Here is a 24,640-nt window from a genome sequence, read left to right on the forward strand (position 1 = left end):
GTACAAGGAATGATGGAACTATTCAGGCTCTATGGTTAATGGTATTACTTTGTAACATTATATACATATATAATGTTATATATGAGTAATGTTTTTCTTGTGTTTAAAGGAGGAGTTTGCTTTCTTGCCAAGAGTTAGATGAAAATAGCTTCATGTGTAAAAAAAAAACATTAGAGTGGTATCAACATGTTTTTACATATGAAGCCAGAGCTGGGAGTTGGTTAGCTTAGCTTAGTTTAGCATTAAGACTGGAAGACTGGCTCTGTTCAAAGATAAAAAAAAATCACATCTAAAACATTTTATCTTTGTTTAATAATACCAAAATCCAAGTGTAAAAATGACAAGTCATGGTTCTACAGGGGGCTGTGTCGACATGTGCTGGAACTATTTCTTGGCTGGAGGCATCAACCCCCCCCCGGAGTCTTTGAAATATACAGAAACATCCAGGAACATCTACCCCCGTTGATATTGCAGAGTTTGAAATTGTTATCCCGAGGTTTTCGTCTCATATGAATGTTATGCACCGCAGCAAGTCAGTGACAGCAGTAGACACAGTGGTTAATTAAAGCTCTGCCAAAGCCAACAAGTAAACTTCTGAAAAGTCATTTGCCAAAACAGTTTTGTCCCTTCGTTAGTCACGCACGTAGAGTTATTGTTCTGTACACACTCTTGATTAAGTTACATTTTTTTTCACAAGAACAAGGAACTGAGATGATGAGATGTTGTTATATAATGTAAGACTTTTTCACAACAGTCAAACAATGTAAAAACACACACACACACACACACACACACACACACACACACACACACACACACACACACACACAGGCACGCATGTTGCTCAGCCAAGAAAGAGAGACATACACACACACACACATATACACACATCAACTGTTCCTCCCAGTGATCACATTAAGCCACCCAGGCCCACCCAGTGACATCAACATTTCAGTAATCAGGCCAAAAGAAACGCCTGCACTGTATAAGAACAAATTCACCCTAGAAGGGGAATACTAAGAGTGATACAGAGAAAACTGTTTTCCACAGACGAACTTTTCATGACTTTGATCAAGCTCTGAAGTTTTTTTTTTACTTGACAGCCACAGTAGGGAAATCTGGTTTGACTTTCTTATTTCACGTGTTTTTCCTCAAGTTTTTTTTTTTTCTTCACTCTTTCAGCCTGCCAAGGAAGAGAAGGTGAAAGAGAGCGCCGAGAAAAGTCTCGAAGGGACAAAATCGACAGCCGAGGGCGAAGGAGCGGAGGAGCAGCAGAAGGAGAAAGAGCAGGGAGGAGGAGAGGCAGGGGAGGAAGCGGAGGGAGGAGAAGGCCAAACCTCCATTTTCCAGTCTCCCCTCCGTTTAGTGAGGAAGACCAAGATGAAGCTGGTGGTGTGTCACGTGACCCTCCTGGACGGGACAGACTTCACCTGTGAGGTGGAGGTGAGACTTAAGCCACACACGATGCATCACAACAACATGTGTGAGGAGGGAAAAACATGGATTCTGATGGTTTTTAATGTCTAACATAAAAGTTTTAAGCACATTTTTTAAAGTGGATTTTGATGACACCCCGACATCAATGAAGGACAGGTGTGTCCTGTCACTTTAAAAGCAACCCTCCCATATTTTCTTCACATCTTTTTTAGATAAGAATATCACCGCAAGTGAACAGAGGTTAGTTCTGTTCTGATAACATGGGGTCAAACCAATGTGTTACGGCTGATGTGTACAAAATTGCAGAATGCGATAGAACATGGAGAAAGCCTTCACGGTGCAAGATAAAACAGTCTCTACAACTTGTCTATGTTTATCTATCTGACATGACGACTTGCATTTCCTGAAAAAGAGTTTGGTAAATGTACAAAACCCATGCGTGTCAATGGAAAAAATCAATAAGTTCATGTCTGTAGAAGTTTTCAGCTGACACAGACTGACACTTTGTCCGTCTCATGTTCCTCCGCTAGTCAAGTAGGCCACACGTGAGTGCCAGTGTGTCAATGATGTAATCGCTAATAGGATCAGATCTGGTGTGTGTGTGTGTGTGTGCGTGTGTGTGTGTGCGTGTGTGTGTGCGTGCGCATGAGCATGGGGGTGTTTAACTTTCTGACTCAAAGTGCAGTTACGGCAGAAGCGCCCGCTCACATTGTTTTGGGCGTGGCTTAGGGGATAAAATGCGGAGCAAAGCAGAGCACGCTGCAGGGGCTTGTCTGGTGACCACAACACACACACACACACACACACACACACACACACACACAGAAACACACACAGAAACTAGGCAGATTATGGGGGTCCCACCAGATTAGTTTTCTGCATCTGCTACTCCCTAACAAGCACGTGCCCCATACACCCACTAAAACACAATAGATACTCTCAACATCACATCCTCCACACTCGTGTCACAGGCTTTATTGTTACAATTAATTATGAATGTCATTTCAAAATCAGTGGTAATGGAAATAATTGAATTAAAATGTTCTCTATACTGCTATTTTCTTTAAATCTGATGGTCCATTTCCTTGTGTGTTTTTCTCATTATCAACATAGCTCAAGGTTAAAAATGTGTTTCCCCGAGTAGCATGCGCATTTTTAGCAATACCCCTCCTCAAATTCCCACACTGAGTCACATTCAATGGATAGCTGCCCAGAATAACCACTGTGTGCCTGGATCAAGAGCTCCTCAACAGAATAGCGAGCATTTTTTTTTTTTTTTTTTTTTTTTTTCCAGGCCTAGTTTTTCTAGAGATTTGAACTGGCAACTTCACCGCCACAAACCCATTTCCCTAATCTAAAGTGTGCCAACGCCCCACAGCGTGCCTGTGCGTGTCTACCGTCGTTTGAACAGTAGCAGCTTTGTCTCGCAACAGATAACGCTGATCCTGCAGCTAACTGCTATTGTCCTGAAGTGCGCACACACACACACACACACACACACACGCATCCATCCATCCATCCATCCCTCCCTCCACACACTGGCATAGTTAGGTCGGGAGAGGGAGAGATGCACAATGCATTCCAGAGATTAAATTTTTTGTTTTCCCCAACAGGCCTCCAACACACACAATACCACACACACACACACACACACACACACACACACACATACTAGTTTCTACTCGGTCTATTCTTCAATCATCCATCTTTCCTGTTTATTAAGTGATGGCACCAAATTTCTTCCAGTGTAATCACTCAATAAATATTTTATTAGTATTTGGTGCCTTGGATGCGATCCTCAGCCAGACGTTTTTCTGGCTCTTTTTAAAGGGGGTTTTCAAAGGAGAGTCTTAGTGTCACATGGTCTTAATGCCTTTCCTAAGAATTTCATTAGTATCGGTTTCACCAGGATTTGAGTGTCACACGGTTTAAGCGCAGTTTCATAGAATTTCATTTGGTCTTAGTCAGACATGAGTCAAGTAGTATTTGCAAATATTGGGTAAAAGATTTGACACACAGAGCTGCGTTTACTGCCTCTTTGTACACAGAAAAACAAGATGCTGATACATGTTTTATCTATAGAGCTCTTGTATGAACAATATACGGTTTTATTTCTCTTCAGTGTCGAAGTTCGGTACTTTTGTGACGTACGGATCTGAGGCTCATTCAGCTTTAAAATCATTTATGTCCAAAAGTTTGTGGATGAAAGTTTTTCCCCTCTATCGTTTAATCATCCAAAAAGTCTGGAACCGCCTGCAGACATTAGACAATTGTCCGTAGGTAATGCCTTGCTTGGAGGCACACTGGCACAGACACAAACACACACACTGAAAGGTCACATTCTTTGGGCGTTCAGAAATGCAACTACACTCTGGAGTGAGTGTATGCGGCGCATGCGTTTTGACCAAGTATAGGAAAATACCGCAAATGTTTTCAGCTGTCTCAGGACAAGAAGAAAAATGCAGTCTTTCATCCTCTCTGCTTCCACTTTGACCACGCTCCCTGCCCCGTCTGCATGTCTGTCTGGGTAACGCCACGCTTGTTTGGTTGTGTGTTTGTGTGTCTGCAAGCCACTGTCAGACCGAGACGGCGCTGACTAACTGAAAAGAAATGAATATTATTTCATTATTTCATTCTTTCATCTTTCCCCCCCTTATTTTCCAGCCCTCTCACGTCTGACCTTCTGCCTGTCTAAAGGCCACCGTTGTATGTGTGTGTGTCTGTGCACACTCTCGCGCACGCGTCCATGGATGTGTGCTAAATGTCATTGTCATAGTTCAGTGTGGAGGATTTTATGGCCAAGGCTCCCATTGGGCTTATGGAGGAATGCGTCGCCCAGAGACAGATGGAAACAGAAAGAAAGCAAGAGAATTATCGTGAAACAGAGATGCATTGATAAAGAGGATCAGACAGGAAGTGATGCACACCTATAAGTGTCTCACTATACCTTGCAAAACTAGGCATATCCATATTCATCATATTTTGAAATCTTTAAAATGATGTTTTTGTATTTTGGAAACATTGCATTGTCACTTTTGATATTGTTCTTCCAGTAAAATGTAAATGTTAAAGTTTGTGAGTGAATCTTGTCTTTTTCTTATTGTCTCTCTCAACAGAAACGTGCAAAGGGCCAGTACTTATTCTTTAAGGTGTGTGAGCATCTTAATCTGATGGAAAAAGACTACTTCGGTCTTACATACGTGGACAACCACGAACAGAAGGTATGTACAATATCCACATATACACAGGATGTACCGCATACCAAACAAGTCACTAATGTACACATACAGAAACTGCGCACGTCTGCATTGTGTCTCGCACTGTTTGGTGACAGAGGTTAATTGTCTTCTTGCTCTGTGACTCTCTACCTCTCGCTCCAGTGTTGGTTGGATCCCACTAAGGAAATCAAAAGACAGATACGCAGTAAGTTTTACTCTTTTTTTTTTCAGATCATACTCTTGCTTTTTCTGGAATCTGACTTGAAAGATTTGCACAAGTCCATCCATCTTTCTCCTTTACTCTGCCTCCACAGCTGAATACAAGGTGTTTCACATAACACAGGGGCAAAAGGCAATGAATAAAATATAGACATTGAGATTAAATGAAAACAGACCGCATCACAATTAAGTCAAACAAAGCCAGAGACATCTGAAACCAAGCAACAGCAGTGTTTCCAGAGCTGACAGAGAGGAGGAGGTGTGATCAATCTCCTTCATTATTTATCAATCTCTTTATTAACTATTGTTAATCTATAAAGGGCATGCAGATTACTTAAATTACTGTTTCTCCATCTGTTTGTCATTTAATTTGTTCAGGATTCAATTAGAATACTGAAGAAAAGCCTCTCTTCTCTTCTCTCGCTGTTCATTTCCCGCCTCTTTTTTTTTTTTTTTCTTTATGAAGTTTGAACTGACTTTAAAAGGCAGCCTAAAAGTTGCAATTTTAAGAGCAAGGCTTAGTAAAAACATATCATTTTGGCTCGTGAAGTGTTATTTTAGAATTAGTGTGTGTAAGGTCGTTAACGTCTGGGCGTGTGAAGAATGCGTGCGGTTCCGTGTAGATGCGCGGCGAGTACGCCATGCCTGTGTTTTTGTGGCTGTGTCGCCGTGTGCGTCCGTGGTTCACGGGTGAGTAGCGTGCATCTGGCTGTAGGTGTTCATTTGTGTGCATTCTTGTGTGTGTGTGTGTGAATGTTTATAGTGAGAGAGATGGACTTTATTACCATGTGGGCCTCTGTGTGTGTTTTATGCATACAGACATAGTACCACACAAATGACAGGTTTTACACCATCTAAACTACCATCAGTCTACACACGGCCGTCACGACTCTACGTCACTACATGCCGGGCTGGGAGCTAAACATGAAAGGTTTTTATGGGACCATGAATTATTTTTGGAAAGAGCCGCTACTTTCGCTGTGTTGCTAGAGAGGCCTGTAACATAAAGTAGACATCTAAAATAGAGTTGTTGTAAAGGTGCACTGTAAAAAAATGACTTTATCGACTCAATCAACATCTGAAAAGGTTACTACGACGAAAGCTGCGTGGGTGTGTCTGCTCCGTCTGTGGCGTCTCGGTTTGAGTATCGACACCAGAAGAAAAATCAGAAGAATAAGATTGAAAAGCTTGGAAAGAAAATTAACTTCAGGTAGCCGCGTTATCTGATATCAGAATTTGACTGAGAGCCAACGACAATGAAACTTCATCCCAAAATAACAGAATCATCTGGAGTCAAATCCATAGTAAGACATATCATGAATAAAAATTCAACCCCCGCAATGAAACTGTCAGTCCAAAGAAGACCAAAGTAAACACCGCTAAAAGTAAAACTTTAATCCAAGCGAGCGAGCATCTTCTTAGATTTCACTTTAACGGATAACAAGAACACGATTTCGTCTCCCTCTCTAAAGCCAGAATAAACGTCACCGGAGGCCAAACAGATAAGCCCAGTCTGGATTCAGTCCAGTCAGTAGAGCCTCTGCTGCGCCGGCGGCCTTTTGATGTTACACAGCGGTGCTCGTGTGTTTTCCCCGTAATCAAACTAACCTGTATAGTGTTTACTGTCGTGACAGCGCTGATACTGTTGATGCACTGTCATTGTACATTTGCAGCCAATTGAATCTCTGTGATGAAAACTAGCAGCAGCTGCCTGGGTTAAAGTAATAGGATCATAAGGGCCAGCATGTTTTATAATTTATGGCCAAACCCCAAGATTTTCATGTAAATCACTGCTTCACGTAACCATATGTTTTCCAATATTATATAAGTCACCTATTCAGTTCAATTCAGCTTTATTTATCCCTTTTAAGTGCAATTGCATGCAGCAGGTTGCCACTCAGATCCACAGATACATACACTGTTGATAGGAAAGAAAGGAAAAAATGTGAATCACAAAGCTAAAAACAATCAAAGGCTATATACTAAAAATGATATACATGTGGAAAGGAAAGACTACGAGCTTTAAAAGCTATATGTGGTAAAAAAAAACATTAATAAATTACTATAAATACCTAAAAAGCAATTTAAAGACGGGCCGGGGAAAGAGCTGTGGATGACATAAGAAAATTGGGGGAAGGTGAAGAGAAAGTGATAATATGGAGGGAAGGAAAGAGAAATGAGGAATTCAGGAAGAGTGTAGTGAAACTGGGGAAGTGAGGGATGAGATGTGTGTGTGTGTGTGTGTGTGTGTGTGTACATTCTATGCATTGAGGGGAGGATTGATGGGCGGCACATGGTTGTGTAGAAATATGGAACGGTCACAAGAGACTCCTAAAGCACTTAGTGTTTCCAGGACATACAAAGACACATGTATACCCACTCATACACTTCTCACTCACACACACACACACACACACACACTGAAGAAGTGACAAAAATGGAATCAGTGTGAAAAAATAATAACAAATAACATGTAACATTTTTTTATTTGAGTTAGTTGCAGAGTGAGAGAGTGTTGTTGTTGTTGAGTTACTGTATGGGATTTCACTGCATCCGCCGTTCTCCCTGCGGCTCCGGGATGAAGCTGAGAGGGGTCTTTGTCGGCATGCGCATGTATGTGAGGATTTATCGCTTTGTGTGTGTGTGTGTGTGTGTGTGTGTACGTGCATACGTGGATGTCTGTATGACCTTGGAGTAGGAAATGGTCTCCATGTGATGTCAGCTTTTCCCGGATGGAATTTTCCAGATGATGTGATCTCCATCTTATATTGAGTGTGTGTGTGAATGTATTTATGTGTGTGTGTGTGTGTGTGTGTGTGTGTTATTGGGTGGAGCCACAGCAAATACAGAAAGATAAAAAGGATGGCAGGCATGGCAAAATGGTCTCCTGTGGGAATGAGAAAAGGAAATTGAAGCCAAATTATGACTGATGTGACATTAGTGGCCAGCAATGATACACAGATGAGGTCAGTTGATATTGCTGGTGGTGACAGCGTCTTTTGTCTCCGACCATGATAAAGATTACAGTTCGGTATTCGGTGAAGCTAGAATGAGGTTATGCAATACCACATACGCTGTGTATTTGAGTGTGTGTATGCATGCGTGTGTGATGTATCAGGCTTAGTGCTGTCTAAAAGCTGTTCTGCATTAGTTGCTCTCGCTCACACCCACTTTTCTTGCTCTCTGTCTCTCAAAAACACACACCCAGATGGAGGAAACGGGCAGAGGGATGGATGGAATTGGACAAACGTATAGATAAATGCACAGAAATACAGGAAACCCTCATTAAACTGCTGATACGTGTTTGATTTTGTCGTATTGTAAATCTCTTTTTCCATAGGTAACAACTGGCAGTTTGCATTCAACGTCAAGTTCTACCCTCCTGACCCCTCACTGCTCACTGAAGACATAACTAGGTACACACAAACACACACACATCAGGTTAGAAATGTATCAATGTTTATTTAGAAGAACAATTTGCGTGTTGATTTGCATGTTTTCTGTCTAAATCACATGCTAGTAGCGCCCAGTAAATCCTAGAACACACAGCAAAAGTTACAAACGTTAATGCATTTGTATTTATACATATGCACATACACACACACATAATGGGCATGCTCTAAGCAAAGGCATTTAAGGTGAAGTGTATGTCTAATGGAGCGGACAACTTCTCTGTTGATTCTAGCTAAAGGCTAATCTAGGACACAGTCACTAACGAGCGTACACTCACTCAGACATGTATCAACAAACTGAGCTGCATCGACAGACTTCACTACTGCTGTTTCTACTCCAGAACTGTACGTGTACTTTCGCTTATTCGTCTTTTTGTTAAGTTTCAATAGACAGATTAAATACAGCTTGTTTTTCCAAAAGGTTGTACCTTCATATAAATCTGTAACCAACCATACTGAAATGATACATTACAATATTATTCTGGAGCCCATTGATGAGATGCCCCTGGAACTGGATGACTGGGGCTTAAGCCTCCGTGTCTAAGTGACTTTGAAAGACAATTTCTAGTAGCCAGGATGATACAGTGCATGTACCAGCACCCTGAGGCTACACTCTGAGGTGAATTCTCCATTCACACAGGAGGCCCCATTCAGATAATGAATTCATCCACAAAGGTTTACCAAAGAGGAAAGCTTACGCTGTGGATAATTCACTAACTGCTGGTGTTGTTATGTAACTCGGTATGTCATGTTGAGGATTAGATATAAGGTTATCCCAGCAAACAAACAGTGCACAGGCATACTAAGGAAATTCTACGACAAACAGCAGCGCCAACAAAGACATTTAATCCCCGCCAGCTGACCCCTGTGCTCGGGCCTCCCAGGAAGGCAAAAACGGCTTCATGGATCGCTTTATTATTATCATGAACAATGGAGCCGGTTCCAGTTTTAAAAAAAAAGGCTTAGAGTGAGTTTTTCTTTCTTGTTGTATGTAGACTTCAAATAAAACACAGCCCTCCTTTTTTTCCTGTTTCTCTCTCTCTTCTGCAGGTACCTGTTGTGTCTGCAGCTCCGCGAAGATGTGGCGTCCGGTCGACTGCCTTGCTCGTTTGTCACTCACGCTCTGCTGGGGTCATACACGTTGCAGGTACAGCGTGTGTAGATATGTACTGTTATGTCCGTGTGACACCTGCTCACGTGTCATGTGTACAATGTATATTAATCGGCTGTCTCCTGCCGCTCTACAGGCAGAATTCGGTGACTATGAACCTGATCAGCCCCGGCCTCTGGACTACATCAGTCAGGTGACTTTTGCGCCCAATCAGAACAAAGAGATGGAGGAGAAGATTCTCGAGCTCCACAAGTCCCACAGGTCAGAGCGCGCGGGGTCACGTAGTCAAAAAGTAGTCTTAGTGCAACATTTATACTGTTGTTTATATTTATTGAGGGTTTTTGCATTCATTCCGGCTTCCTTTTGTTTTTAGGGGGTTGACACCAGCGCAGGCCGACACCCAGTTTCTAGAAAACGCCAAGAAATTGTCCATGTACGGCGTTGACTTGCACCATGCTAAGGTATGAATGAATCCTCTCCTCTCCATTGTTGACATCTGGGGAATTAGCACGGTTCCTTTGATGTGGGAAGAGTGTGGCTGCATGTTGTGTCACTGTATCTGTGTGTGTGTGTGTGTGTGTGTGTGTCAGCTGTGCAAACACTCGGGGAGGGCGTTGCCATGGGAACAGCCAGTCTCTCTCACTGGGATAGCAGGTCATCAGCAGAACGCGTGCGTGTTTCCATGTGCGTCTGTTTGTGTCTTTGTGCAAAAACAGGCAGAAGAAATGCGGGGAAATATGCATGAGAGAGAGAGAGAGAGAGTCTTTAAATAGAAAGAGGACATAGTGAAGACAAAGAAATGAGAGACAGACTTTAGGTTAGAGTGAGATGAGGACAGATTCTTGAGAAAAAGAGGCGAGTCCCCTTTAAGGGCACGCTCCACTTGCTCGCAACAGAGTGAACCAGGAGGAAAAGATGAGAGCAATAGAGAGAGCATTTTCAAACACTGCAAATCTTTTTATGGCATACCAAAGTTGTGGGAATTCAAAGAGCAGATCTATTTCTGTGCTGCACCATTAATTTCTTGTGCAAGTTTCATAACCCCTAAGACCAACAAAGAAACCCTGTCAAATACTTTATGTCACGTTTTAAGATCCCAGATTATCAGTTACCTTGCGAGGCAGCCGGATACGCGAGATCACACGAAAATCAATCCTCTCACGCTTCAAGTTAGACGCTTATCGGTGTCCTGTGAGGAACTACTGGCGGCTACGGGCGTGGTTTAGGTGCGACAACAGTGAGAAGCGACCGTTTGTTGGAAAACAACAACGGTGGGTCCTAAATGTTGGCGTAAATGCTGCTATAGCATCAGAACTGGAGAGTATTAATTTCAAAACTTAACACACACTTTTCCAGACCGAGTGACTCTGTGTTAGTGATATTTCAAGTAACCTCAGCGTCAAACACCACATGCTTCTCTGCTGCAGTCACTGAAGAGTCCTCCTTCACTCACTGTAAACCACAGAAGGGAAATGGAAATGTGTTTTCCCGCTACATCCATTTCTGTCGGCGCGATCACAGCCAAAGTGCTAAAATGTATCTGTAGCAGCAGCACAGAGATCGATGACCAGTTAACAGCACGGCGAGGCCACGTGACGTGTGTCCCATTATCAACGTATTGCATCCTCCATTAGTCCAACAGATTTTTCCTGTGTTGATTCACTACTGTAATCAATACCCCCCCCCCCCCCCCATTACCATTACCAGATGGCCTCGGACTTAAAAGCTTTGTTAGTGAGTTAGTCTGTCAGCTAACCACGTTACAGTTGTATTGAATGAGAGTGTTTGTTTGTGTGTGTGTGTGATAATTGAGTTTCTGTTGACTTTAAGCAGACTACTTTAGAGATCAACGGTGTACATTATTATCTGATTTAGACAAACAGGCGGCGTATACAAATGTTTTCTAAGAGGTTAATGAACTATTTCGTAATTAAATAGATTTTATCTGACTGTCACAGGATTCTGAAGGTGTGGACATCATGCTAGGTGTGTGTGCCAACGGCCTCTTGGTCTACAAAGACAGACTCCGGATAAACCGTTTCGCTTGGCCCAAAATACTCAAGATTTCATACAAGAGGAACAACTTCTACATTAAGATCAGACCAGGAGAGGTATGTACCCAGGCATACACATAAGCACATGCTAAATCTACACTTCTTTCTAACCTTTTTTTTTTTGGTGGTTAAAACGCGCTCATGTGTTTCTCGCTCACAGACGGAGCAGTTCGAGAGCTCCGTGGGATTCAAACTCCAGAATCATCGATCTGCCAAAAGGCTGTGGAAAGTCTGTGTGGAGAATCACAGTTTCTTCAGGTAGAAAACACACGCTTTGAAGCACACAACTGTATACGGACACAGATTTGAGATTCAGGAGTCGAGAGTATCAAAGCAGATTTCGTTCAGCGCGGTTTATCAGGCTCAACAGAGGGCAACGTCTCTTGCCAGAAAACAAGATGAGAGAATATATCTTGTGGTTGTTTAACTAGACTGATGCCTGAGGCAACACGCACAATAATACACACACACACACACACACACACACACACACACACACACACAAGGATGAAGCATGTCCCCAGCATCGCTGTGTTTGAAGTTGCCGCAAGTCTGTACTGTGCCTGTCTTTGTGCAAGAGAGAGAGAGAGAGAGAGGAATAAGCTTTAATATCCTGTTGAAGGAGGAGATGCCTGGAAATATTTTTTTGCCTGTGTTGCACATACTGTATACTGTAAATGTGACTGTTTCGTTTTATTGCAAAGTGAACTATTGTGAATAATTTTCTCTCCATCTCTCCCTCCCTCCCTCATTCTCTCCGCAGGTTAAACGCACCAGAACCTCCAACCAAGGCCCGCTTCTTGACTCTGGGCTCCAAGTTCCGTTACAGCGGACGAACCCAGGCCCAGACCCGCCTGGCCAGCACCCTCATCGACCGACCCGCACCCAGCTTTGAACGCACCTCATCCAAACGCATCAGCCGCAGTCTAGATGGAGGTAACACACACACACACACACACAGGAGAAGGGATTGCACGGGGTTGTGTGTGTGTGTGTGTGTGTGTGTTTGGATGTAAAATGCTCAGTGTCTGACCAGATACAGGAAATAGCTGCAGCATATGTTTCCTGTCACACGGAGAAGGAGAAAGAAAGAGATGAAAAACAAGAATGTTATGTGTATCTAATAGAGAGAAATGGAGTGCAGCTACAGTATATATAATTTATTCTTCTTACGTCACTCACACATGACATTTGTCACACATGATAAAATGGAAAACTGAAGCATTGATTACCATGCTTGGACAGCACAAAACACAGATATAATCTCCTAATCCTAATCTCCTTTAATAACATAACTTGGACTAATATCTTCTTAATGTCTACATAACCTGGATGCTTTCTGATCTTTTCAGATGAGCCATTTTCAAAAGATACATCAAATACATATTTTATTGTCTCTGGAAAACAGCACACATCGTTTTTTTGGGGTTTTTTTTGTGGTTTTCCAGTTTTGCAGTTCACAGCTGTGTCAGGTATTCCCACTATGTTACATCGCCCCCTGCTGGACACATTATCAACTGTAATCCAACATCCCTGTGAAGTTATTGCTGTTATCGCATCAAATTCTGCCTTTTTTACTATACTTCTACTTCACTGTGTGTGTGTGTGTGTGTGTGTGTGTGTGTGTGTGTGTGTGTGTGTGTCTGTATTTTGATAATCATATAATCATTTTTCAAGTAAAAACGCTCAACATTATCTGGTTCCAGCTTTGCATATGGAACGATTTGCTGTTTTTCTTCGTCATATCTCGACTCTTTGTCAGATAAAATAAGCTAATTGAAGACATCACTGTGGCCTCTAAGAAATTGTGACTTTTTTTCACCATATTTTAACATTTCAAATCGATAAATCAAGATTGATAATGAGTATAACTATTAGTCGCAGTCCTTGATTGATTTGACAGTGTCTCCATGTGTAGAAAAACCAAATTACTGATCAATATAACTTAAATGGGTTGAAGTACTTACTGTGTATGTCAGTGGATGACTTAAGAAGTCTTAACTGTGTGTTCATTCGTTGACAGTTTAGGTTTTATTCATTTATTCTGTGTGTGTGTGTGTGTGTTTCTCTTCTTTAGCGCCAATGATCAGCATAACAGAGGCCGGCAGGGACACAGCTGAGAACGGACGTGAGCCCCACCTGGAGCTCCACTCTGACTCTAAGGTGTGTGTGTGTGTGTGCGCATCATTTGCGGATAGATGTTTAAGTATGTGTGTACACAGGAAAAGAAGAAGGAGAGAGTATTAAGATTAGTATTAGAGAGCAAGTCTTTTTCTCTGTTTGTCATCATAATGTTATTGTTGGAAGTCCATATTGTTCCACAGGAACTGTTAATGTCTTTAATGTCAAAGAGAGACAGACAGCATAAAAATGTCTCTAGCTGAGACATTGACTTTGGGGTTGTCAACATGTCTGTTATATTCCAGGCTGTCACCATTTAGATGTAGATAAAATCCCTATCTTTTCATTTCTGTTTTCACAGGACTCTTTAGATACTAAACTTTTCCTCCAAAAGGTGGACCACAACAAGAAACCTTTGTCTCATTAATCTGTGTATACGTGCGTGGGTGAGAGAGGGATACAGACCAACAAGAAAGTCTTGACCTAGTGCTTCCCCGATAGATGTGATCGTGCTAATTCCAGCGGTTTTCTTTGGATTTTTAGCATTAGCAGCCACAGCTAGTCTTTACTGTAGCCTGGCAGGTGTACGCAGTTTGACATTGACTCTTCCGGCGTGACTCTTCTGTCCTGTATAAAGGATCCGCGTCCGCTCTCCTGGGAGCGTTCCCACTTCTAAATCAAAACAAGTCTGTGCCTAGTACTGAAGTATTTATGCATGCCTCCTGTTTCACCTCCCTGTCCTCACTCTCTCCTCCTTACCCTCGCTTACACCCCAGCACTGTGGAAGTGACACCCCGTTGACACCGTTTCTGCACACGACTGTACTCTCGCACTAAGCTCTACCCTGCTATGTTCACTTTTAACCTATTGTGCTGTGTTGTTGTGTTTTGCTGACTAATGTTGTGTCTCTTTCCCTCCCTCTTTTTTTCCCTTCACACGCTCCCTTTTTTTTTTTTTTTTTTGCTTTTCTCACTCCCCTCTTGCATGCTGTTATTTTGTCATCATTTCATAAAAAAAATGAAATGATTTTTTTAACGCACATCGCGTCGATTCTTGTTTTTGTAAACGTTTTTTACATGCTTGCTCCTACGCTGTGTGGTTCTCTCCTTTCTTTGTTTCTTCCCACTGCTGTTTTTTCCTTCTTTCCCTCCTTTTCCCTTCTTCCTCCTCTCCACCTGTTTTTTTTTTTTCTCTTCTTCAATCCTCCTCCATCAGTCAATCTTCATGTTTCCTCTCTCCTTTTCCTCATCATCCTCGCTCTCCTCCACCCCCCCTTCCCTCGACTCCATCTCCGAGTTCGACCACGGCCTGTCAGACATCTCTGAGGATGACGACCTCACCGACGAAACGGCCGCCTCACACACACCGTGGGCCCTTTCCTCAAACAGCTCCTCCCCTCTTTCAGATCAGCTCTTGGCTGATCTTGAACACCTCACCTCACAAAACCCTCCATCCTCTTCCCCAATCACAAGCTGCTCCCACACATATAGCTCAGAGCTTTCGGTAGCGGCGGAGGCTGAAACCAGAGCAAAGGCTGGACTACCAAACTGGTTTGGCTGGTTCTCTTTGAGATTTGTGGTCAAATATGTTTCTCTCATTCTGTGTTTTCTCTCCATGTTTGGAAAGAATGGACACAGGTGTCAGCCCACAAAGCTATTTTGGGGATTTACAGAGAAACTGAACATTTTTAACCCCACTGTGTTCAAGCTCATTTCCAAATCAACAGGAAAATCAAAACCTTTTACTGTCAAAGCCCCCAGATTTATTCTTTCCAACATGGCAAGATTACGTCAAATTGTTAACAGTTTGGCGTTAAAATTGACTAATTTCTTTGCATTTTTTACCTGCTATCTGCCCACTAAATTCATTAGCTTGGCTCCAACACGACATCATTCGTCCTCAGTATCTTCTCCTACCTATCTTCCGGTTGTCTCCTCCTTTTCCTCCCTCTCCTCTTTCTCCTCTCCACCCTTTTCTGTCCCAACTCTCTCCTCCTGCTCTCGAGCTAACCTAACCGCATCTGTACACCGCTACCTCCTCAATCCTTCTCCTCTGTTCCTCCCGTGCCTGTTAGTCATCTTCCTATTCGTTGTGATGCTGACAGCAAGCCAGTCTTTGGTCTTAGCTCTGATTTTAGCCACACCCCTCGGCCTGACCCTGTATTACCTAGAGAACACGGTCTCCATTCAGCGAAAGGCAGTTTTGCCGATGTTTGTCACCGAAAGCCTGAGCGAGGATCAGTCCGGCTCTGCTATTAACAAGCAAGCTTCCCCTCTCACGCCGACATACACACCTCCACGCATCAGGTACCACTCGAACGCTACCTGGACGCAAGAGATGTGCGATCCCGCTGCGTAAACACAAACACATTCATGGAACCGGGATCCCCACCCTGCCCAACCCTCTTCCACTCCTTTCTTCTTTTGAACTATGTGTATCCTGTATGTCTGTAAGTGTCACCTCCCTCTGCTCACCCCCTCCCCGACAACACCACCACCTCCTTTACCCGGTATTTTCTTTCCTCTTACCATCCCTTCACCCTGCCAAACCCCACTGTATTGTTTATAATAAATAAAAGAGAGTAGAATAAGTAAGATTAAACAAAGTTGAGGAGAAAAGGATGAACAATGTTGAAATAAAGATGATATTATTTTATTGGTTAAAGTATAATTTTAAAATATACAGAAAGGAAAGATATAGTAACAGATTTAAATGCTCTATTAGAGACTATATGGAAAGATGAACAGGATTTAACATACAAAGGCAAGACATGGCATGTTTTGAGAGTCGGTTCAACCAATTAGTATGTTTAAATTGTAAAAGTTGACAGTTTTCATGCTTATAAAGGCATCCCTTCGTGCGTTTGCTCTGCGTAAAACACTCGACATGAAGATTCATGTCAAATAATCATTGTCAAATGAAGTTACATAATTAATCGGTACGATTTAAAATAAATAAGCTGTGGATGTCAATACCAAGCAATAAGTTATTTTTGTAAATGCAGTTTTGCCTTCGTAGTGCAGACAAAGCAGCACGGCGCTGAAAGATTAGTTGTAGAGTAGATGTTACGACTGTACATACAGGATAGACGAACCCCTCCACCTGATAGCACTTGAAGCTTAATGGATGTGTATTTATTATCGCTAATGAATGTTAAGAGTAAACAGTGTTACACTTCCCCTCCCCCCGATCCCTGATGTTCCTTGATAGACTCTGCTCTGCAGCCCCCCCTCCCCCAACTGTTGTTCGCTTTCAGCCAGGTTTTTTAGATAAAAATACGATGCGGTTTTTGTGGTGGCTATTTGGTGTTCTCTTGGGCGAATGAAGCTGATTTTGTAGGCAAAAGTTGAGCCTGAGCTAGTTTTCTAAACCCAGCGTATCGAACTAGAGGCCTACTTAAGAAAAAAGCTGTAGACAAACCAAAAACATCCTAGTGCCCAGAACTTCCTGTTTGACTAAAAAGTAGCATTCATAGTTCTCAGAATGTAAACACAGGCACAGAAACTACAGTAGTTGTAGCATTTTACTTTTCTTATCCATGTTGTAGATAAAGTGAACCGGATGTGGACTTTTCAGCAGTAGTGTAGTTCATCTGTTGGCCTCTTTTCCAGAAAAAGGATCATGTACATATAAAGTTGCATTCATATAAAAGAAACACGCTTTGACACAGATGGTGTAATACCTTATTTAAAAGTTGTACCGCAGCAGTCAGTAGCGCCTGCTGTCTCCCTTCTTCGACCCTCTCAGACTCCCGTCACATCTCACTCGTCCTGCGGGTTTGATGCAGAGGTCACATGACCAGCAGTGCTCCTTGACATCAAGGTTGCTGGGGAAGAAAATAGCTTTTCCCATCATCCATTTCATATTTTTTCTTTCTTCGTCGCCCCTCCCCTCACCCCCCCCTCTCATTTTGTCATGACTACCATCGCCATGACTACAACACTGAAGGTTAAGGAGGTGGACTTAAGCCCTGGCGATGCGGAAACCACGCCCTCCCAGGTCTGTAGGGCCCAGCATGCTTTGCAAATTCTTGCGAGAGTAATACAGGAATAGAAAAAATATTGATTAGATTGTAGTGAGGTGGAGCAGACATGAAGTAAACCTAACCTGTCCTTACTTTCTCCCTGACTTTACCCCAACAACAGTCACTTGGAGCCAGTGATGTTGCCCTCTCTCAGGTTCACACATTGTTATTAATTATTTGATTGTTTATTGGTCTGTCAATCATTTGCTTTGCCAGCGTTGGTTGGTTGGTTGGTTGGTTGGTTGGTTTGGTTCACTCTTTTGTGGTGAAGTTGCCCTGATATGATGAAACGGAGTCAGTTTTAGCTAATAAAGACCCAATCTGGAATCTGGAAAACTAAATGTTTCAATAATCATTTATTTAGTTACAAATACAGCTCAAATTCTACCCTTTGTTTTACATTTGATTTGCAGATTGGGCCTGAATAGAAAAACTGATCCTAAATGGGCTCTTTCACCCAAAACCTTCACTTTCGGTTGCTCTGCTGTGGCTGATGGTTTCACAGTTTGGTTTCTGGTTCACATCTGTGACATCTGGGTTTTGCTGAAAGCACTTTGGGGTTTGTTGGTTTGTGTTACTGCCTGTTGGTGTTGTGATGTTTTGAATGCTTTGAATTTTGTATGTTAACAAGGGTTCGAGTGGGAGCACCATTATATTAAAAAAAAACTGTTTTTAATGTGTGCTTGTACCCATCCTCCAGCCTTCACCACAGTTTGAGACATTTTGGCCGTGTCACCACATACCTGCCACTGAGTTTTTTTTTTTTGTTTTTTTTTTTAATGATTTCCAGTTTTTATTTATATTCCATTTTTTTATTTTATTTAGATTTCTCATTTATTTCCATTGGATTGTTATTATTTTACAGATTTATTTTATTTATTTGAACACATTACATTCATTTTATGATAATTGTTCACTTTCTTTTAAGTAATTTTCACCATTTCATTTTGTGCCGTATGTCTGCCTTCCAGAGTCCATTGAGAGTGCATGGGGACAATATTTATGTGAGGCACAGTAATTTAATGTTGGAGGTTGGTACTGGCGTCGTCTGATGGCCGAAAATAAGAACTACATGTTTCTGTGTACTCTGACGCCATCAGAACTACAACTTCCTCTGTACTTTTACTGTACAAGACTGCTGCCCTCTCGCACTCTCAGGCTCTGTGTGCATGCTTACGTGTGTCTATGTGCGTAAAACCAAGACTACACTCGATGCCAGCTCTTTCCAATTTTCATCTCTGTGATTCAAGTGTTATTGAAAAATGTTTTGTTATGACAAAAGTTGTAACGCTAATTATCCTAATTCACATAGCAGCTATTTTGAACTACCGCGCTGGGAAACTTGACTATCTATGTATTATATTATAAAACAAATGTTTCTTAAAGCTGCACTTTTTACACTTTAGCCATTAATGTCATATCTGATTTTTATCCTGCCCTCTAGTGGCCAAAAACTGATCTATGCAGCTCTGAACACATTAACGATGAGGTTGGCTGCACTAAACAGGAACAACGCCTGCAGCAGCTGCTTTAATTTTCATATCAGGACAGTTAATCCGCATTTTTCAATGCAGTCTGGACAATGTTAAATATTTATATGATGTGTATCTTCGTACACAACAGTACAGTACAGTAGGGACTCGCTCTTCCAGGCAGTTTCCCAGGCAAGAGTGTTCACAATGGCTACTCTGTGAATAGGATCAGCGGTGTGTGTGAACGTCCCCCGTCGACAAGACTTTTATGCATGCTCTGTGCATGTTGAATGCTGTTTGTTATATCTTATGTCTTCAATATTTGATTGGTTAAAGAGTTTGATTATTGCCAGGCAGCTGCGTCTAACCTGACTAATCCTGCCTCCCTAACCTACACGAGGAGCTTCCTCCCCGTTTTTCCGGTGATCGGCTGCCAGCGTCGAGTGATGTGTGGTTTGATAACGTACTAAAACAACAACAATATATCTTTTTATGCAACATGGGACTGATAGTGATGATTTACCAGCTAGAATCTGAACCAGTGCAGAAGTCTACAGAGTGTGTAGTATTTTCAGCTGAGGGCTTAGAAGACTTATGGAAGAAGAAAGGAGAATGTGATATTTAAAACAGTCTCATTGATCTTCCTCCACAATACATAGCAAATGAGCAGAAGATAAGACTGAGGTGAAATGAAAAGACACTTTAGCTTAGAAAGTAGCATAAAGAAAATAAAAATGACATTCAGGTCAAATGAAGAAGTTACAAAAGCTGATACAGACTAAAAAAAATGAGCAAACAGTTACATGGAAATGTAGTGAAGGACAGAGAAATAGAGCAACTCACAATGATCACCATTATCAGCTCCATGTTCTGCAGTCTGCCCTGCTGTTCCTGGTCCAATGAAAGAAAAAAAACTCCTCAACAAGATGGAGAGGCCCTGCTTCACTGCAGCCTGTTTATATACTGTACATACACACACACACACACACACACACACATGAACAAAATACAGGTGAGAGTACTTTCACCTCCAGCCAAATTTAAAAACAAGGCTCCAGTGAGGCATGGCGTCCATCTTTACATCCTCCTGATTGACAGACTAATGTTCCTGTGACCTGTTGAACCGAATTTTTCCCCTTCCCTCCCCCCCATCCCTCTCCGCTGTTATCCCTCTCTCTCCATCCCTTCCTCTTTTCCTCTTCCCATTACGCTTCCTTTCCATCTCTCCTCCCCCACACTCTCCCCCCTCATCTGTCCCTCATTCCTACACTTCTTGCCCTTGCTACCTATCTATCCTATCCCCAACCATTATCCTCCCTCATTCATCCATAATCATCTTATTTACCCTCTGCCCGTCCCCTCATCTCCCTCACCTTCCCCCTTCCCTTTCTTCCTCTTCCCTCCACCCTCCCCCTCCCTCCCCCCATTAGGACCATGATAAGACCCAAGAAGAGGTTCTGAAACACCAAGCTAGCATTAGCGAGCTAAAACGCTCCTTTATGGAGGCGCCACCTCCCTCTCCTCCTCAGCCCAACCAGTGGGAGAAACGTCTCACCTCCTCTCCCGCTACAACGATACGTGTTCAACAGCAACAGCAAGTGGTACGTCTGTCTGGATGTTTCTGTCTCGGCAACTGACTTGCAGGGCATTTTGCCTACAAAACATGGTGCAGGTGAAATGCCCTTATGCAAAGGATTGTGGTGCTTCAAAACTATGTTTTCATGATTTACTGCAAAGAAACGTCAATCTTTAAAACTTCTCTCCATTGTCTCCTTATGATCCTAACATAAGGAGACTGTTATCATTTGATGCTTTACCTTGATTTGATTTTCATTACTTGTCATTTAACGCCTGCACGTTATTTGATGGATTTAATACGATTTTCTTTATCTGTAGGAAATGTTCCGAAAAACAAAACTGAACTGTCACTGGTGCTCTGCTCCATCTGTTCCTCCTTTTTCAGCTGGACTCACATTGTAGTACCTACGGCATATTGGTTTTATTCTCTTCTGTCTCTGCTGTTCTGTGTTTCTCTGGGGTTTTTTTTTTGCTCCGGGGTCTTAAACAAATTTGTTTGGTTCTGTTCTGGCTCATTATATAATCATTGCAAGAGGTGCAGGTGCAAAGCATGGCTGTGCTTTATATCATTTGTGCTTTATTTCCTCTGAGTGTGTGAGATAGTGAGGTTTCATGTCTGATGTGTTAATCTATTCAGAGTGATTTCTTGTCTTTCTTTCTGCTCTTAAATGTTTCTTTCTCTACTTCTTTGCTGCGTCTGTGTGTGTGTGTGTGTGTGTGTTGCTGTAGAGCCTTGAAGAGGAGATAGCTTCCGTTCTTTACAGTAGACACTCAGCTGCTGCGGCTGCCTGCAGTATTCCTGAACCAACACTAGATGCTGTTATAACCACATGTTCATCCACTACTCCTGCTGTCTGCAGTACCGCTGCACCTCAAGGGCTTCTTATTTCCCCAACTACTACTGAGGTGCTGTTGTTACTACTGAACATTTAGGAGTCAGTTTCCTTTCATTCCAATCCATACATTAAACTCAAAAATTTGCATCCCTAAGTTGGTCACCTTGAAAGTAAACTGACATCCTGTAATGCTTCAGTTAATTAAGGATGCTTGCCAAATGTGTTAACACAGTATAAGAGATGCGAGCTGTCAGTAATGCCTGCTGTGGATGCTGGATGAATGGTGATGATCCTTATTTTGTATGGGAAACTATTCTTAATGAGTCGTGGATGCACAAATGGCATGATGAATCTAATCTAAAAACAACTAACAGCTGCAAACGGCATGGATGTCATCTCTTTGTTTTGTGATGGTAAATATGTATGTTGATTGAATGCAAATATAACAATCTGCTCCATTTTTTTTTTTAGTATGGTCTTCACCAGCACCTTTAGGGAAAAAAAAGCAGCATGTATTGAAGCAGCAGTTTGTGTCATTGTCTTAAATAATGAGGAAATTGCCATAATGTGTTGATTTTTTTTTTTTTTTACATAGGTTAAAAAAGACTCAATTCATTATGGTATGGACATTTTTTTGTGATCATCAACATCTGAAAGACGCTGCTGACTTCAATATCATGTTTCTTTTGTCTTTTTTCTGCAAGTTCTGTATTTATGAGATATTCTCTTCATCTCTTCATGTTCTATTCTCCTTTCTACTCCTTTATTCCATCTCTTTTAATCCTGCTGTATTTAATACTGTATGGAGATCAACTTGATTATACATGAAAAGCAGTCCACCAGGAACAGAAAGAGATATAGATGGAGAAAAAGAGAGAAAGGGAGAGAAAAGTCAAGTAACAAATCCCACCTCCCTTCTCTGTGCTGTGATAACGATGCATCACAAAAAAAAAACAAAAAAACGTTGAGATGACATTTGATGCTAACAATGACGATGTTACTTCTGGTGTGTGATTGATGATTGTCATGGTAACTTCTCTGTCACGCAGGTGAGTGTGACCCAAACGGAAGCAGCTCCTGCTGCTGCTGCTGCTGCTGCTGCTAACACGAACACTGACACCAAAGAACCTGAAAAGGTGGTTCTAACTTCACTCTCGTTACTCCCTCCAGCCTTCCACTCATGACGCTTCTTATCCATCGTTTCCTTCATTCATTCCTCCATTTACCACTTGCAGTTTGAAATGTCATGTTCTTACTTCAGCTGACTATTCATTTGTTTGTCTTTCTACTTGTTCTTCTCACTTTTTCTCATCTTTTTTGTCATTCGGTCCACAGTTTGAACATCTTCATCTTCTTTTTATTCCTGATTTTGTTTGGTTATTAATTTCTTTTCAGTTGAGATTTATGTTCAATGATCATATTTTGCTTTTGTTTTTGTCCCCCATGCGTTTGTTGTGTATGTGTGTGCACCTCATTGTATGTATGTGTGCGTGTGTGTGTGTGTGTGTGTGTGTGTGTGTGTGTGTGTGTGTCTGTGCACTACGTGTACATGCGTGCATGGGTATGTGCGTGTGTATAGACAACCGAAGTTGAAATCGAAGAAACCGTTGTCGTCCAAGAAGTTTCCAAAGCAACCAAAGCCAGACTTGTCACAGTCACTCCCAGCTCCCCTGCTGAGCCGTCTGCAGAGCAGGAAACGAGAGAGCAGACAGTGAAAGTCGAAGAGGAAGCAGTTGCGGAGGAGGAAGCGAAAGCGAGGAAACAGGAGAGCGTTTCCTCCGAGAGCGAGAGCGAGGACGAAGCGGAGTATCACCCGAATGTCTCCGTGTCCATCTCTCATACGCAAATACCGGAGGAGAAGGAAGAGGAAGAAGAGCAGGAGAAGAGAGAGGAGGATAAGACGGCGGAGCACGACATGCCTGACTGTCCTGACTCTTCCTCTGGTCCCGCCGAAGTCAGCCAGCCCGCAGAAGCAGCCAGTCGAGAGGGAGAGGAGTCCAGGACGGAGGAAGCAGAACCGGAGAAGACGAAGAAGAACGCAGAGGAGGAGAAGGAAGGTGAGACCGAGGAGAGCACAGACGATCCCATGCTGACACCCGAAGAATCTCCCAACGGACTCACCCTGCCCGAGGAGGGCGTGAGCGGGCTGGTCGCTCCTGCAGAGGAAGAGGAGGAGCCTAAAGTGAACGGAGAAGCCTCACTGGTTGAAGCAGAACCGCGGCCACAGGTTATTTGTTGCTCTGAGGTAAAGTCTTCACTGGGCCGACTGCGGAGCTTCCCTGGGGTCTGATCCCTCCTACCAACCGTAGAAACCCACTTTTTTTTCCTTCCTGCTTACCACAGTGCCGGTTTTTCCTTCCTGCTTGCGTGAATTTTTAAAGCCCCATGTACATCCTCACACTCCTGTCCTTGTCAGAAGTACAGTTAAAACTCCAGAAGAGTCCTTTAAAAAAAAAAAAAATACAATTCACCATCATTGTTTTGATGTGTTGATGTCAAGTTATCATCTGCTATATAATTAATTTCAGTCTTTATTCAGATTTTCATCATATTCATATAATTTCTCTGTTAAACATACTTCATACCATCATCAACATGCCTAATCGACTCCTGACCCACATAGTGTAGTGTTGTGTGGTGCTGTTACTGCTTCCTACTCGTTCACCGCATTGTATTTTAGTGTTGTGAAGTAAATGGGGCCTAAGTGGGGAAAATGCATGACGCTTTTATTTTTAGGCGAATATTTGCTCTTTGCTCTGCATGCCGTATTTCACCTACTGTAGGTGTGTGCATGTGTGTGTGTGTGTGTGTGTCTTTGTGTGTCCTCCATGTGTTTGGCAGTGATGCTTCTCTCTCTCTCTCTCTTTCTCTCTCTGTTAGTGTTTAATTGGCTTGTCACGGTCACCATGGTAACGGCATTGTGGAAATCATCATTGCCAACCACTTTGTAAATGCCATCCGCTCAATCTGAATGTCATCTTTGCATGTTGTTTACATTTCAATTGCCATTTTTCTTTTCGCCAGTCACGTCAGTATCGCTTTTGTGTTACCGGCTCATGTTTTATGCATGTCTGTGCCGCGCCGTACTCTGAGTCGCATGATGACACCAAAGATATTT

The 24,640-nt window shown here is 42.4% G+C and overlaps 1 protein-coding gene across 10 annotated transcripts in view; it reads left to right on the plus strand.

Annotated features, from left to right (window-relative positions):
* epb41l2 (erythrocyte membrane protein band 4.1 like 2) overlaps positions 1–24,640 on the plus strand; it is a 51,919-nt gene that overhangs the window by 20,156 nt on the left and 7,123 nt on the right. For 3 of the 10 annotated variants that reach the window (XM_044377009.1, XM_044377004.1, XM_044377005.1), the window contains exons 4-19: positions 1,183–1,443; positions 4,554–4,658; positions 4,818–4,860; positions 8,215–8,290; positions 9,377–9,473; positions 9,574–9,698; positions 9,811–9,898; positions 11,396–11,548; positions 11,652–11,749; positions 12,255–12,427; positions 13,569–13,654; positions 17,561–17,611; positions 17,758–17,790; positions 20,539–20,709; positions 22,572–22,658; positions 23,102–23,767. In XM_044377009.1, coding sequence (XP_044232944.1) covers positions 1,183–1,443; positions 4,554–4,658; positions 4,818–4,860; positions 8,215–8,290; positions 9,377–9,473; positions 9,574–9,698; positions 9,811–9,898; positions 11,396–11,548; positions 11,652–11,749; positions 12,255–12,427; positions 13,569–13,654; positions 17,561–17,611; positions 17,758–17,790; positions 20,539–20,709; positions 22,572–22,658; positions 23,102–23,767 — 2,313 coding nt within the window. Of the gene's footprint in view, positions 1–1,182; positions 1,444–4,553; positions 4,659–4,817; positions 4,861–8,214; positions 8,291–9,376; positions 9,474–9,573; positions 9,699–9,810; positions 9,899–11,395; positions 11,549–11,651; positions 11,750–12,254; positions 12,428–13,568; positions 13,655–17,560; positions 17,612–17,757; positions 17,791–18,607; positions 18,668–20,538; positions 20,710–22,571; positions 22,659–23,101; positions 23,768–24,640 lie in introns of all 10 variants that reach the window. The other 7 variants (XM_044377012.1, XM_044377008.1, XM_044377006.1 and 4 more) reach the window with 7 other exon arrangements.

The sequence above is a fragment of the Thunnus albacares genome, chromosome 16, assembly GCF_914725855.1.
Source record: "Thunnus albacares chromosome 16, fThuAlb1.1, whole genome shotgun sequence".
NCBI classification, from domain to species: Eukaryota; Metazoa; Chordata; class Actinopteri; order Scombriformes; family Scombridae; genus Thunnus; species Thunnus albacares.